The sequence below is a fragment of the Triturus cristatus genome, chromosome 6 (assembly GCF_964204655.1).
Source record: "Triturus cristatus chromosome 6, aTriCri1.1, whole genome shotgun sequence".
In the NCBI taxonomy this organism is placed as follows: domain Eukaryota; kingdom Metazoa; phylum Chordata; class Amphibia; order Caudata; family Salamandridae; genus Triturus; species Triturus cristatus.
This window is the reverse complement of record NC_140589.1, coordinates 866,837,282-866,852,869: the sequence shown is the minus strand read 5'-3', so window position 1 is coordinate 866,852,869 and position 15,588 is coordinate 866,837,282. Positions and strand designations below refer to the sequence as shown.

Sequence of the window (15,588 nt, the reverse complement as noted above, 5' to 3'; positions counted from 1 at the left end):
TTGTCAATCTTCCCCCTAATTGGGGATGTAGTTTGATTTGTGATTCACCGTGGCTCATCTCTAGTGGAGTATCATGGTCTCAGTCCCACAAGTGAAGTTCAGCAGATAGTCCCTTACAGGAGTATGCACCATCTAAGTGGGTGACTTCACCTCCAGATCCCAGGATGTGACAAAAAAAGCCCATTTCCACTGCTCTACAACTTCTCCAGAAACAATTTAGTCCACTTGCTCTCTCATTCCTGGTCTGTTTGCAGGGTGAAGATTGTCACAGATGATATGGGGGCTTAATGATTGTTGGTGGGTGCTGCTGTCTTTACACACGCATCCACCCCTTTTTGCTTAACAGGTTTTAAGGCTAAGCATGGGCTCTCAGTGTAGTCATTATTTTGGCTCGCAGATGCTTGTGCCATATTTTCTTATTGTTTAGTCTGTCATTGCACCGTCATTTGCTTTGTTCAGGATTCGGGTGCACTCTACTTCCAGATACTGCGTATGCCCCCGCATTTCAGCGTTCTTCTCATCAGCCTGCCCTGGCAAACACACTGCAGTTTCACAGGCTTGCTTGCATTAATAGCGGCAAAACAAGCCTTCTGCAGGCTGTACAGAACCCATTAGGGTGTGCTGTAATCGTGCAGAGAGCAAGGTGCAAAGTAGGGGTTCTCTGCCCAATCACTCCATCTCCACAGTCCCATCAGTGTGGAGCGCTCTCACCTTATCCCAAGCCGGCCATAGCCTCAGCAGTCTTGTGGCTCCTCCATCTCTTGTCTTCGATCTCCAATCATCTGGGGCATATGGTCAATCAGAAAGTATCTGCTGACTCTTCACAGTACAGCTAATCAAGTGCAATAATGTTGGGTGACATTTGGAGCGGGATTGTGCAGTGTGGTACGGGATGTCTGGCATCAAGACAGGCACACGATTGTTTCCCATCTTTGAAGGCTAAACCACCCCTTTGTTGCTTTCAGAGCACGTTTGCAGATAGTTTTGCATTTCTTTTATTACCTCATCCATCAAAATGTTTGACTCCTGTTTGGGGAACTTCTTCCGATTCCTCCTCTTACCTAAAATCTCACTGTGCTTTCTTTGCTGTGCTCAGGGTGGCAATAAATTTCAGTCTGTGGGGTCCGCTCTGCTTTTATGTGAGGGCTCCAGTGTGCAGTTTTATCATTATACCCGGGGCCTTTCATTGACTCTTTGTCTCTCACCAGTCAACAGCTAAAAGAACTCACCTGGGCACTGAAGCAGCGGTCAGCGGACAGTGAACGGGGCGCCAACGCTGTGTGTCTCTCCCGCCGCCCAACATCATCGCAGGCCGCAGTTGGGGGAGACTACAGCTCCCGTGATCCTTTGCAGCCAGGCTTACTTCCGGGTAACAGCGCGCCCGGAGGCGCTTGATAAGCAGCGGCTCCCTCGGTGGAGCGGGGGGCCTTTCATTGACTCTTTGTCTCTCACCAGTCAACAGCTAAAAGAACTCACCTGGGCACTGAAGCAGCGGTCAGCGGACAGTGAACGGGGCGCCAACGCTGTGTGTCTCCCCCGCCGCTCAACATCATCACAGGCCGCAGTTGGGGGAGACTACAGCTCCCGTGATCCTTTGCAGCCAGGCTTACTTCCGGGTAACAGCGCGCCCGGAGGCGCTTGATAAGCAGCGGCTCCCTCGGTGGAGCGGGGGGCCTTTCATTGACTCTTTGTCTCTCACCAGTCAACAGCTAAAAGAACTCACCTGGGCACTGAAGCAGCGGTCAGCGGACAGTGAACGGGGCGCCAACGCTGTGTGTTTTCCCCGCCGCCCAACATCATCGCAGGCCGCAGTTGGGGGAGACTACAGCTCCCGTGATCCTTTGCAGCCAGGCTTACTTCCAGGTAACAGCGCGCCCGGAGGCGCTTGATAAGCAGCGGCTACCACCGGGACGCGCCGGGCTGAGCCCGGGCAGAGGGCGGGCCGTCTGTGGCCGTCCGGGGCCAGAGGAGGCCGGGTCGGGCCACCCCCCGTCGCTGTGCTACCCAGATCTGGCGCAAAAGAGGTACGTTATACTCCTGGGACCAAGCCCACTGCAACATCACCGCCACACACGGACTGGCTGAGACCAACATTTGGAAAAGACATATTCCCTGCTAACATAAATGGAGTCGTACTGTGTAATCCGTTTATTCTGTTTTGCACTTAATCTTACGCCTTAAAAATGGAAACACGTAAAAGCACAGCGGGCACATTAGATGCCTATTTATTAAGAGCAGAATGCTTAATTAACCAGGAAATACAAACTACCGAAAGGAGGCTTTCATTAGAACCTTCCACAAGATTAATCAGAATTTCCGATGTTTCAAATCCACCTCCATTGACTAAACCACCCACTCCGATACCCCTTGGCCCACTCCCCTCCAAATTACCGGGGCGTCAAGGAACACCGCAAAAACTCACCCCTCCACAAGCGAAAGGACCCCTAACTCGAGGGAAAGCCAAAACTAAATCGGACATTGGAAGGGGGGTACACAGAAAAGGCCAACTTCTCAAAGCGGGGAAGATTCCAATTCACCCAGTCACTTGCGACATAGGCACACAGACTGAGGAAAACAACCAAGCTCCCTTTATCCAACTAGACACCCTGAGCAAACAGATCGAGTTGACAGCTCAAAATATCGTAAAGGCCATTCAATTAGCAGTAACCCAAGACATAGAAGAGAAATTGGGAGAAATGATTTCCACACTCTCTGCTGTCTTTGAAGACAAATTCGTCCAACTCAAAAAAACGTTACTCAATGGCATAATACGACTAAATTCCCCCAGAATACAGTCTGTCAACAGTCAATCCATCCCTCAAGAGGAACAGAACATACCCCCCATAATAGTACACTCTAACAATCCCTCTGCAAACACCCGCATTATCACTTCTACAACCTCACCGTTAAATAACCAGGGTCTAAAGGGGGCGACTAGACCAAATGTAACAGTAGAACCATCTGCAGGAGCCCCTGTAAGTTGAAACCACAACAAAATGGATGTTCCCATAACCTCCCCAACTCCAAATAAAGATCGTTTAAATCTACCACCGGCCGCTCGGCCATACGTCCTAGTCCTAACAGGTGTTCCGCCCCTACAAAAAGACTCAACAGAAACATGGGTTTCACTTAGGAATAAGGTCACTAATTGGCTTACCAAAAACACCTATTTTCACCCAAACCACATAAACCAGATCCTGATGGTCAGAAGAGTGGGTTGGATCGGGGACTCCCACAAAAAACGCTCCGGAGACTGCATAGTCATAAATTTTAAATCTCCGGGTCTAGTGCGTTCCCTCCTCAGGATCAACAGGGGAATAACACATGGAACCACGAACATCAACCTGGTGTCACTCGATTTTTTCTATCTTAATGAGCAAACAACTGACCACAGAAGGAACGGGTGTATTTTCACACAAAATAGATTCGAACAACTTGCCACATTAGAAGAGGTGGACTGACAACCAACACCTCCCGACAATTCCGCTCCCTTAAGCGTTACCCTGACCCTTTCTACACCAAACGGACACCCTTACTTCAACCATGACAATGCCAAGAACACGGCCCTTTATTCTCCCCCCCCCCCCCGGCGCTTACAGACCAATTAGGGAAACTTCCTAATTCTAAATCTACCAGCACGTTCGGAAACATATCCCCCTTGATAGACCGATCTTGCAGGGAAGGCGTCACTAGCCCATTCGTGGACCCTCTTGTGGTTAATTTAAACATCCCAAGTACTCCCACTAGTTGTAAGAAAATTCCCCCAAAAAACTCAGACTTAAACATAACATTCTGGAACATATCGGGCCTTCGACTAAAGACCTACAATGAAGAATGGTTAAACTTCATTAAAGAAAGTGAAATTATCGCTTTCCAGGAGACATGGGCAATCACCCCTACTCATATAAACGGTTTTAAGACTTTCTTTAGCCCAGCATCACCTTCAACATCGGGCAGAGCAAAGGGCGGATTAGCCACTTATGTCTCAAACCTAACTCCAACTCTGGAAGCTCACTCTCTCAAAAAAGAGTTACAATATCAGATAATTCGTGTAACCGTAAGTAGAATGCCACCAATCCTAATAGTCAACATCTATAACAACCTTACAGACCCCAGTTTTATGGAGGTCATAAAAGAAATTCGCGACTTTCTACAAAAACAAATCATTCTTAGCAAAGGGAAGGAACCAATGATAATTTGGGGAGGGGGTTTTTATCTGACACTATGCAAGAGTAACTTAAATGGTAATTGTGGCTATATTGACCACCTAAATAATAACGTCTCTCATTTTTCGCATTCTTATAAGGGGTCTTTTCTGAATGAGACCATGACCCTCCTTCAGTTAGCCTTCGCAAACGAACTTACCGTGCCTTCAACCGCCTTTGCTCCAACCTTTAACGGTAGAGGACTATCTTCTTGTATCGATTTTATTTTGGCAGGAAATATTCCCCCAAATTTGATTACCGCTGTCACTACTCACGACTGTGTATTCAGCGACCATTTCCCACTGTCCATCACCATTCAAACTTCCGCTCCACAAAAAAATGCTCAAACAATATATCATGATGATAACATCTCAATGTCCCGCTCAAATGGTTACGCACTCAAATGGTCAAACACGGATCCTACCGCCATTTTAGAAACCATAGTCAAAGCGGCCCGCTCAGCCTTTGTAGTCTGCCTAACGGAGACGTCATCTCCCGGCGAGATTGTGGCCAACTATGAGAAAATAATTTTGGAAGTAAAGAACGCTTTGACAGTGCCCCCTAAAGGGCAAAAAATCTTAAAGGACAAACCTAAGTTTCGGTGGTTTAACCCAGCATGCTCTAGAGCTTATAAAACCCTCAAAAAAACTTTTAAAAAATCCCCAAGAAATATCGCCGAGGTCTCACAAGCCAGGAAAACATATAATAAAGTAATCGCATCCAGGAAAAAAGAATTAAAAGAGGCACACTGGACTGCCCTACATGATAGTTGTTACAACAAAGATTCGGTCACCTTCTCGGAGATTGTTAATTCGTCCTTTCTGGCGGGACCAAAAGATAGTGGCACACTTGAAACAACCATCTCTGAACAAGAGTGGGTCACCCATTTCTCAAAAAAAAATTCTATCCCAGCAGGGAAAAGTCAACAGACTCACAGCCCCACTATGGACCGAACCAACCCACTAGTCATGGACTTCAACCTCGCCGAGGTGAAGATGGCCCTGAACGTAAGCAGATCAGGAAAGGCCCCGGGACCGGACGCCGTTCCTATGGATCTTTACAAATCGAATATCGATCTCTGGGCTCCCCTGCTACTTAACGTTTTAGAGGCACTAGGACAGGTAGGATTACCAACTTCTTGGTCAGATTCGATCCTAGTTACCATTTTTAAAAAGGGAAACAGGAATAGCCCTGCGTGCTACCGACCCATATCCCTACTGGATTCTTTAGGCAAAACAGTAGGCAGAATCCTTTTAGCACGCCTACAAAATTGGACAGAGGCGAACAACATTTTATCTGACCTACAGTTCGGCTTCAGAGAAGGAAGAGGCACTATAGAACAGGTCTTGGACCTCACACTTCTGAGAGGGAAGTATGTCCTTGCAAAGGGTGGCAGCCTATGCATGGCATACGTCGACCTATCCGCAGCCTTCGACTGCGTAGCCCACAACAAGCTTTGGACCATAATGACACAAATGGGAATTGACACTAACCTGGTCAATTACATTAGGGAAATTTACTCCAATACGACCACCAGAGTAAGATATGGCTTAGGGGGGCAGTTAACGTCATCGTTTGGAATTGAGCGGGGAGTCAGGCAAGGTTGCGTCCTGGCTCCCTTTCTTTTCAATCTTTACACCAATGGCTTGGAAGAAGCCCTGTTAAAGGGTAGCCAGGACCAACCATACGTTCAATCACGCCCGATCCCTGCCCTTCTCTATGCGGACGACGCAGTTATAGTCGCCCGTACCCCCCTGGAGCTACAACGGGCCCTGGACAGATATAAAAACTTCATGAACCATTTAGATTTAAACATCAACGCCAAAAAGACCTTTATAATGGCATCAGGTAAACAATTCCGAAAAATGAAAAACATCTATCTAAACGACACCAAAATAGAATATACTACCACTTACCCTTATTTGGGAGTTGTAATAGATAACAAAGGCACTTGGAAAAGTGCAATAGAAAATAGAAAACTACAATTCCTAAAAGCAACAACGGCTCTGAGAGCGTTTGCTCGGAGATTGGGCAAAAGAGCCTCAAAAGAAATGCTTGATATTTACAATTCAAAGGCAATTTATGGGGCTGGGATTTGGGGCAATGTACGAGTCGATTCAATTCAAAAGATAGAGAACTCCTTCTTGAAATTTCTGTTGGCAGTCCCGTCGTCCACTCCGACTTTCAATATCCACAGTGAACTGGGCCTCCCATATATCACTGACGTGATACGAATGCAGCCAATTCTTTTATGGCATCGCGTCTGATCCACACCGGAACAAAAATTCACGCAGGCACTCATCTCTGATTGCATGAAACTGGAGTATTGGTCACACATCACCTGGCTATCTTATGTTAAAAATTTCCTATCTGATTTAGGACTCGATCATTTCTTCTTCAACCCTCTTAAAATAAATCTAATCCCTAGAAAGAGATTACGAGACATGTGCATAAGCCATCTAGCAGACCTACGTCTGGTCCTCGAATCAAACAAAAACTCAGTACAGCTCTTTCTCCCTATTCAGACTACAGATCAAATAGAGTCTTACCTGAATTCCAGTTTAACTAACTATGAGAAATTTTTACTGACGAGACTGCGACTGAACACATTTCATCGACTAATCGCCTTCCCTGCGATAAACGATTGGACACCCCAACTGACTCTATGTCCCTGCGACGACCTTTCCGCCCAATCGACCTTGCATGTAATTATGTTTTGTAAATACTATACCGAACCAAGAAAATTATACCTGATTCCTTTTTTGAAATAGCTGGGCCTAAATCAATGTCGGCCAGCCCTCATGGTTCTCCAAATGCTGGAAACAGAAATATTGGCAAAATATATTGCAAAGTTTCTAAAATTCTGTGTGCGACACAGAACAAATCTATAAACGGAAAATTGTCCCTTTTATAAACATCCATTAAGACGGCACTCTTGATTCACTTAAACATACCCTACGATGAACTGGGATTACCCTCCTACGCATCTTAAACTTGCCATTGGGGGGTTTGTTTTCGTTTCGTCTTTACAGTTTTTAGCACCTTTACGATTTTAGTTATTGTTAAATGGTCATGAAAGCCATATGAACTTTTATCTCTGCCAATTTGCACATATTTGCTATTCAGCTAGGTAAAAAACTATTTTACCATTTTTTAATCGATGTTAAATGTATAAATGTAACTGCTTTTTCTTCTATGTAAATGCTTTTATGGTATGTAAATGCCGTACCGAATAAAGCTTTTCATTCATTCATTCATTATACCCGATGAGCGACTCAAGATGATGTGGATTTTTGTGATTTGCTATGTTATGAAACGCTCCATCGATTATCACTGTTAGAACTGGGATTCCTGGTTGGCTGCGGTATGAACCCAGGCCAGGCAGGAACCACCACTCTGGTCAGGGTAAGCAAGATACACACTAAAAGATAACCTGCGCTATCCCTCTGGTAGCTTGGCACAGAGCAGTCAGGCTTATCTAAAGAGGCGTTGTGTGAAGTATTTGTGCAACACAAACACACAGGGACACAATAAATACACCACAAAAAGATTTGGCAATGGTTTAGAAAAATAGGGAATATAATTATTTGAGCACAATAAGACCAAAACATCACAAATCCAATAAGTAAAAGTAGAGATATACGTTTTTAATATTAAATGTAAACATAGTGCTTAGAAGTCACTGGTGGTCAAAAGTTACTTTAGGTCGCGAGGGACTGGGGCAAATCCAAAGTTCAGGCCAACCGCGATGGAGAGCAGGCCGGCTACAGGACCCACGCAGGGCCTGCTGAAAAAGTACCTTGGATGAAGCAAAGGGTTAGTGATGAGGGAACGATGCGTCAATCTTTTCCACGCAATCGGGTTGCTGCGTCATCGTTGAAGGCAATGCATCGTCCTTAAGCCACTCAGAGCGTCGTAGTCGGGAGGTGCAGGCTGTTGAACCTCTGTTGTTGAACAGCGTCGGTGTTGAAGGGCGATGCTTCGATTCTGATTGGTGCAAGGGTGACGATGTGTCAGTTTTGTTGCAAAACAGCTACAGAACCCATACCTGAGGCCCAGAACTTGGGAAGGGCATCTCAGGGAATGGTAGGACTCACAGAAGGCAGAGTCCAGCAGCACCAGCGGAATTACAGGAAGTCTTTTGTGTCCCTGAGACTTCAGAAAACAGGATGCTAGCTAGCAAGCCCTTGCAGATCACTTGGATAGAAGGCAGAGTCCAGCTCTCTTTCAGCAGAGTCAGGGAGCAGCAGACAGTAGGGCAGCAAGCAGAAAGGCAGCTCTTCCAAAACAGTCCAGTTCAGTCCTTTAAGCATCACAGCAGTCCTTCTGACAGAGGTTCAGTTCAAGATCCAGAAGTATCAGATTTTAGGGGTCAGAGACCCAGTGTTTATACCCAAAAGTGTCTTTGATGTAGGAGGTGACTTCAGGGCAGCTCTCTTAAGTGCACAATGATCCCTTTTAACCCAGTCCTGTCTGTCAGGCTATCAGTGTGTGGGGGGGGGGGGGGGGGTGAGTAATCAGTTATTTGTGTTAGAACAGGACACAGTCTATTTAAGTGAAAGGTTAGCCCCTCCCTTTCATCCTGCCTAGGCAAGGCCATCAGAATGTAGATGTATGTAGATGGGTATTCAGACACACCTATCCTTCCTGTGATGTGTCTTTCTAGAGGGAATGCACAAAATGGAGCTGTCACCCACCCCAGATGTGTATTGGAGACAGGCTGTCAGGCACACTGAGCAGTAAGTGCAGAGAAATGTCCACTTTCTAAAAGTGGCATTTTTAAAAACAGTAATGTTAAATCCAACTTCACTAGTATGGAGGATTTATCATTACCATACCAAACATATTAAACATGAAAAAGCTACTCATCTCTGATCAAGAATTGCAGCTTAAAAGTGTATTAAGGAATTCCCAATGCTAGCCTGTGAGAGGAGTATGCCTGACAGTAGTGAAAAACGAAATAGGCTGTTTGTCACTACCAGGACATGCAAAACATAAAAGTACATGCCCCACATTTTACTTATATAGCACCCTGCCCTTAGGGTTACTTAGGGCCTACCTTAGGGGTGATATATGTAATCAATGGGGAGTTTAAGGCTTGGCAAGTAGATTTAAATGCTGAGTCGAAGTGGCAGTAAACTGCACACACAGGCACTGCAGTGGCAGGCCTGAGATCGGTTTCAAAGGATTGCTTTTGTGGGTGGCACAATCAGTGCTGCTGCCCACTGCATTTGAAGTACAGGCCCTGGGTATATGGTATACCCCTTTACAAGGGACTTACTAGTACAACAAATATGCCAATCAGGTATACACAAGAGTCATCAAGTGTAGGGGAGAAGCACATACACTTTAGCACTGGTTAGCAGTAGTAAAGTGCTCAAAGTCCTATAGCCAACAAAAAGAATCAGCAAAACGTGGAGGAAAAAGGCGAAACGTCTAGGGGAAACGCCACTCTAAGGATGCCAGGTCTAACAATCAAACATTGCGACTCACTAAATTTTTGGGACCAAGTCTGTGTATCACACACAACGCTGCAGATTTGTGATTTGCTCAAATTAGAAATTGTAGGAAAATTGCTGTTGGGACATAAAAGTTCATTGCATGCTAACTGACGTGGACCCTAGACCTGTGTGACCCATCTGCAATGATATCTAGATCCCTGGTGCTGGTTTTTTAAGTCATGGACTCACACGGATCGAACGTGTGCGCCATGACATAGGTCTAACTCACGGATTGAGGTCTTGTTGGAATGATGGGACGCCCAAAGCGCTACCCTCATAGTGTTGAAAGGCTACTACTGCCTTTACCAGGAGTTAAGCAGCATGAGCACAGTGGTGGTAGCATACTGGTAGTTATCTGTCGAAGTGAACAGGCCTTTTAACCTGTGTCACTGGAGTCAGGCCTCCAGGCCCACTGAATTAAGTTCTGCTGCTGTGTGCTTCACCCTTGGCTTACATCAAGTTAGTATCTAGTGCTGTGCAACTCGTGTGTAGCTTCAAATGTGTGCTGTGTGTATGCATATCTGTGAGTGGTACAATACATGGAAGATTCTAGGTTTCATTTTGGGAAGACCCAGGGTTGACTGAAAGAGCATGAGGAGGTAGAGGATAGTTGTTTAGACATAATAGAAGAGTAGGGCTACATTAGCCCATAGGATGTTGACAAACTACGCACAATATGTTTAATCCTGTTTACATGATTCCTTCATTGTAAATAGGGAAACAAGATCTTGTATGTAACTGAGATATAATATTTCTATTGAACGTGCTGATGATCTTGATACTTAACATATATGCCCCTTGACACAGTTCGCGTCCTGAGAATGCCTGTGCAACTGTATAAGAAAAGCAATAAACAAAAATTTTAAAAATTGTTTATGAGGTGGTAGAGGATTCTCCTCAGACAGATTTGTGGATTGCTACATATCCAGGTGATGGGCGGGACACACGCTGAAGGAAGGAAGAGCCAGACTCTTCAGTACACATCAAAGGGTGCTCTTTGATTCTAAGAGAGGTCACTTGAAAGAGGCCTGGGCATATCTTAGGAATGAGATAGGGCTGATAAGGCAGTGCCGTAGCTAGAGCATGTGGCGCCCGGGGCTATCCCTCAGATTGCCCCCCCCCCCCCTTCCCCGAGGCATGCACTTCAAAGAGGTCCGAGAGACACGTAGTATCGCCGCTAATAGTTACCTTGATCATGCAACTTACATGCACATACATGACACGGTCCAAGGCTACACAGTTGAATACAGCGTGACTGGCAGTACAAAAGAGAACACACAGACTGCATGATCTATCTGGGGACTCAGAAAAACCGCATGTGACATCCATCAGAGAGCTGCATGAACAATTACCTGGTAATCCCCTCAACACAATGCAAACATGCACACACATGACACTGTTCATGTAACCTTCATCTACAGCTGACATTAAATGACCATACATCTCTTCTTAGTCTTATAAGGGCCAGTAAAACTCACTCTTTTCCAAATCTCTTTCTAAATATTATCACTTTCCATGTAATGTTCCTTTGATGGGAAGAGGAGGTTTCTGAGGTGGGAGTATAAGGCAAGTGATACTACTCAGGCTCCATCTGTTCGAGCCTTCATGGAGGATCCCTCTTCATTACTACCTCCACCTGACCCCGGACTCTGCAACGCACTCCCTTACAGGCTCCCTCTGTGCGAGCCTTCAGGGAGAATCCCTCTTCATTACTACCTCCACCTGACCCCGGACTCGGCAACGCTCTCCCTTACAGGCTTGATTATCCACTACTCCTCTCTCCAGTGCACCTTATTTCACATCTGACCTTGGGCCCCAGCCCCATATCAGGCACCATTGGGCTCCACTTTGCTTTTTCCCAGTAAAAACATTAGTAAAATCACCTTCAAACTTAAAACATTGAATATAGCAGTAAATATAATTAGCATGCTCTTTAAAGTATGTTCCACAGTAGCCCTTATGACCCGACTGCTAATTAAATAAACAAAAACAGAAAGGCCATGACAGGGCCGGCTTTAGCGCTGATGCGAAAGTCTTTTTTGGCGCCACACTAATAACGTCTTTCTCCGTAAATACCTTTACTACCACCTTCCAACAGTGCCCCTCATCCCTCCATGGCCCCCCTAGTGACCTCCTCCTCAGATTGACTCACGCCACAAGTGCCCCTCATCACCCCATAGCCCCTCTCCCTCATGACCTCCTCCTTGGACTCCCTCACTGCCACCATCCACCAGTGCCCCTTCTCTCTCTGTAGCCTCTCCCCCTCATGACCTCCTCCTCAGACTCCCTCACTACCACCCTCCACCAGTGCTCCTCATCTCACCCTAGCTCCCCCTCCACACCATGACCTCTTCCTCGGATTCCCTCACTGTCACCCAGGGCACAAGTCCTAAAAAAAGAAGTGGGGGGGACGCTGACGTCACAACAGCAAGTGATGTCACGAAAGGTGGCTTGCACCATCAGACTCATTGCCTTCCCTCGCTCACCCCTTAGATGCCATTATCAGGGAAGCCAGCGCGTGAGCAGCGTTCTGAATGAGCTCCGATCTCGCCCCAGAGAGGCCAAAGAGTAAATGTGTGGCTCCATTTGCTCCAGTAATCGAGCTCCCGTTAAAATAAGTGAGGGGACGCCATCCATCGAGCCCTGCAGTCACCCTCCACCAGTGCCCCTCATCGCTCCACAGCCCCTCCAACTACCTCCTCCTCAGATTCCCTCACTGCCACCCTCCACCAGTGCCCCTCATCGCTCCGTAGTCCCTCTCTCATATGCATTTGTTGTTTAGCGCTACTCATATCAGTGTAGTGTGTCAGCACTTTACACCACGAACACATTATACAGAGACAATGAATCATACAAGTATGTAAATCAGTCTACAGGGAATGTCACATAAGCTAATAAGGATTACAAGGTGTAGGAATCACATATCATCCATACTGGTGGGCAGTATATTTTGAGAGGGTTTGGTCTGAGGAAATAAAAATGTATCTCTGCCCAAACATACTCATTTTAGCAACATTAGAATGATGAAAGACTGAGGAAGTTCTAACTATATCACAAAACAAATCTATACCATTCATGTTTGTATGCAGCTCTTTGGTGACAGTTCATTGGTCACTGCCCTATTTTAGGATTGTAACTTCTGAACTGCAAGTAACACAAGGATCTCTGTGGCAAAGGCAGCAACCCACTGAGCTTCCACACAAAATACAGTCCATCTGCATTTAAAAACAACTAAAAGACAAATAATTGCTCTCCAGCGAATCATTAATCACCAGCGTTATTGGGGCATTTTTTATTGTCTTATTGTTGTCCTGCATCGGCCATGATAATGATAAAACCTATTCAAATAAAGCGCACACGGAGTACCTGTCCTGCTGGACCTGCGCATTTTTTTTTTAAGAAAAGAAACACATTCTCTTACCTACTACTGCACTGAATTATCCACGGACGCAGCAGAGCAGACTACCCCAGGCCAGGTCCTCACGAGAGTGCGTAGTGGTGACGCGCGTAACGCGTCACCGCTACGTTCTCATCTCGAGGGCCGGGCAAAAATGTAGCCCAGGGCCGTCATTGGTAGCGCTGGCGCGCTCTCCAAGATTGACGGCCCTGGAGCGGGATGGGAACAGTATACGCGGGCGGCGCCGCGCGGGCAGATTAACGGTCATCAACGCGCTGCTTGCACTAAAGTGGGCCGCCCGACCGCGCGTTGCGGCCGCATCGGACTTTATAATTTATTTAGTGACACTGTGTCCCTAAATAAATTATAAAGACCGCCGCCCTAAATATAGTGCCGCCTGGGGCGGTCCGCCCCCACCGCCCCCCCCCCCCCCCCCCCCCCAGATACGCGCCTGTGATAAGGGAATCATAAGGTGTAGGGCTACGGGTCCTGGGGTAACCTTTTGATGTGAGGTTCACAGGGCTGACACCAAGTGTGAACCTCTAATCACTCCCATTGTCTGTGTTGTGGGGCTGTCAGATTTAGAGTTGCTTCAGCTGTGACAGACTGCTTTCTGGAGGAAGGCCAGAACAGAGGAGTAGGCACTTTAAAGGAAGTAGATCACCAGCACAACTTCCAAGACTCAAACCCTGAATCACATTTGGTGCCTGGAAGTGGACTATAAGAAGAGAAGAGTTGGACTGTGTCTTCTTATGTTTTGATTATGCAAAGGCTTCGTCATCCTTATGGACAGATTAGCTTAGATGGTGAAGATGAGATCAGACTGTGGAGCTAGCTAGAGCTCTCGCCCCTTGGCTAAAATATGTAATGTATGCTAATCTTATTATCGAGAATCATTAGAAATAATTTAAGGGTGTCACACCATTGGAAGGAATTATGTTTTTTTTTAAACACTTCTGTTTGTGGAGTCCCAGTAGCTGCACATTCTATATATATTGTCTATTTTTTATTAATTTAAAATTACAGAATATTTTGCCTCGAAATGCTGTATTATAGTGTCAGCAGTGAGGGATACACGGTGGCGGGTGCGTAGAAATGGGTTGCGGGCAGCGGATTGGATAGGGTGTTGATAGTCATGGGTGAGCGTAAATAAGATAAATGTGTAGGGGAGCTCGAGGCAGTGTTGCTGTGGGGCCAGACTGGCGGAAAGTGTACAATGCGCATTTTTCATTCGATATTTCATAAAGTGACTTGCTTTTGTCTAAATTTCCTTTCAGCCTCAGTCGTCGTGCGGTGGATGATCGGAATGACCGAAATAAACAAGGGCTCTACCTATGGCAACAACGACTGCAAGTAACAGCAGTACAAATTACCTTAGAGACTCATCAGAACCCACGGGGGAATCCGTGCATGTCCTGAAAACTCTGCCGCGGCACATCACTCTCCTCCTATGTTGAGGGAATGTCAGGGGCGGGTCCGGCAACCCCTGTTCGTGTTTGTTTTTATAAGAAAGAGCCGAGCCTGCTTTTATCCTTGGAATTATTTTGGTCTGTCACACAAGAGGAATGAACCGCCATTTAACACCAACCGACGCGTTAAAGCTGAACTTTATTCTGGTTTCCCAGCCTATCGCTGCCATCTAGAAAACGCGTACAACGGAATAAAAAAAAATCCACGTAGCGTTCAAGTGACGCGGTTTCCGCGTGCGTGCCTGAGCGCATTACAAGGTGTCGGACGGTAGGTAAAGCTCTCTTGAGCAGTCACCTGACGGGGGGAGGAGAGACCCATGTTCGTGTACCACGGTGGACAAAACAGTGCCTCTGCAATTAAAATGGTTGTTTCGTAACGCCTACTGGTGTGATTTTTTTGTTGGGGGCGTCAGGGAAAGGGTGGCGGGGCGGGGTGGGTGTTAATGTTTTATTTATTTAATATGTCTCGAGGACCGTGCGAGCTGAAATGGAGCCTTCTTGGTGAGTGATGGTGGCAACGCTTGTGCACTGCTAATAATTTTACGCGCCCATTTCAGAGCTATTTGTGTAACCTGCAGCTTACATCCATTCAGGCTTTTATCTTTTCAGGTTGATCAAAAATGGTACCTGGAACTAGCCTTAGGGAGAGCAACAGCGTGTAAACACATAACGAGGAATGGAAAACACGAGGCTAACAATCACACTGAAATGCTCGTTTTCCCAGGAGGTTGGCATCTTTTTCGCCATACTGTGTTGAACCATCCAAGCATTCGTGTTTACACGTCAGCAGGCTCTCAGGTGCTGTCTGGGGAAGGATGCACCTGCGAAAAATCTAAAAGTTTGCTTATCTCAACCTAAACACAAACAATTCATTTACCACAGTATCTTAATGTTTGGTTTTTATGGTACCCAAGAGGCTTTGTTTTTGTTGATTTTTACACATAAATACACTTATAAACAGTATCTTTACCTGCCTGTATTTATATTTAAAGGCCAAATCGGAGAGTAGGTTTTCT

At 46.1% G+C, this 15,588-nt stretch overlaps 1 protein-coding gene across 2 annotated transcripts in view; it reads left to right on the top strand.

Annotated features, from left to right (window-relative positions):
* Positions 1 to 14,953, top strand: part of AGPAT4 (1-acylglycerol-3-phosphate O-acyltransferase 4) — a 396,016-nt gene extending 381,063 nt beyond the window's left edge. For both annotated transcript variants that reach the window (XM_085611455.1, XM_085611456.1), the window contains one exon: positions 14,381 to 14,953. In XM_085611455.1, coding sequence (XP_085467581.1) covers positions 14,381 to 14,460 — 80 coding nt within the window. In that variant the 3' untranslated portion in view covers positions 14,461 to 14,953. The remainder of the gene's footprint in view (positions 1 to 14,380) is intronic.
* The last annotated feature ends 635 nt before the right edge of the window (positions 14,954 to 15,588 follow it).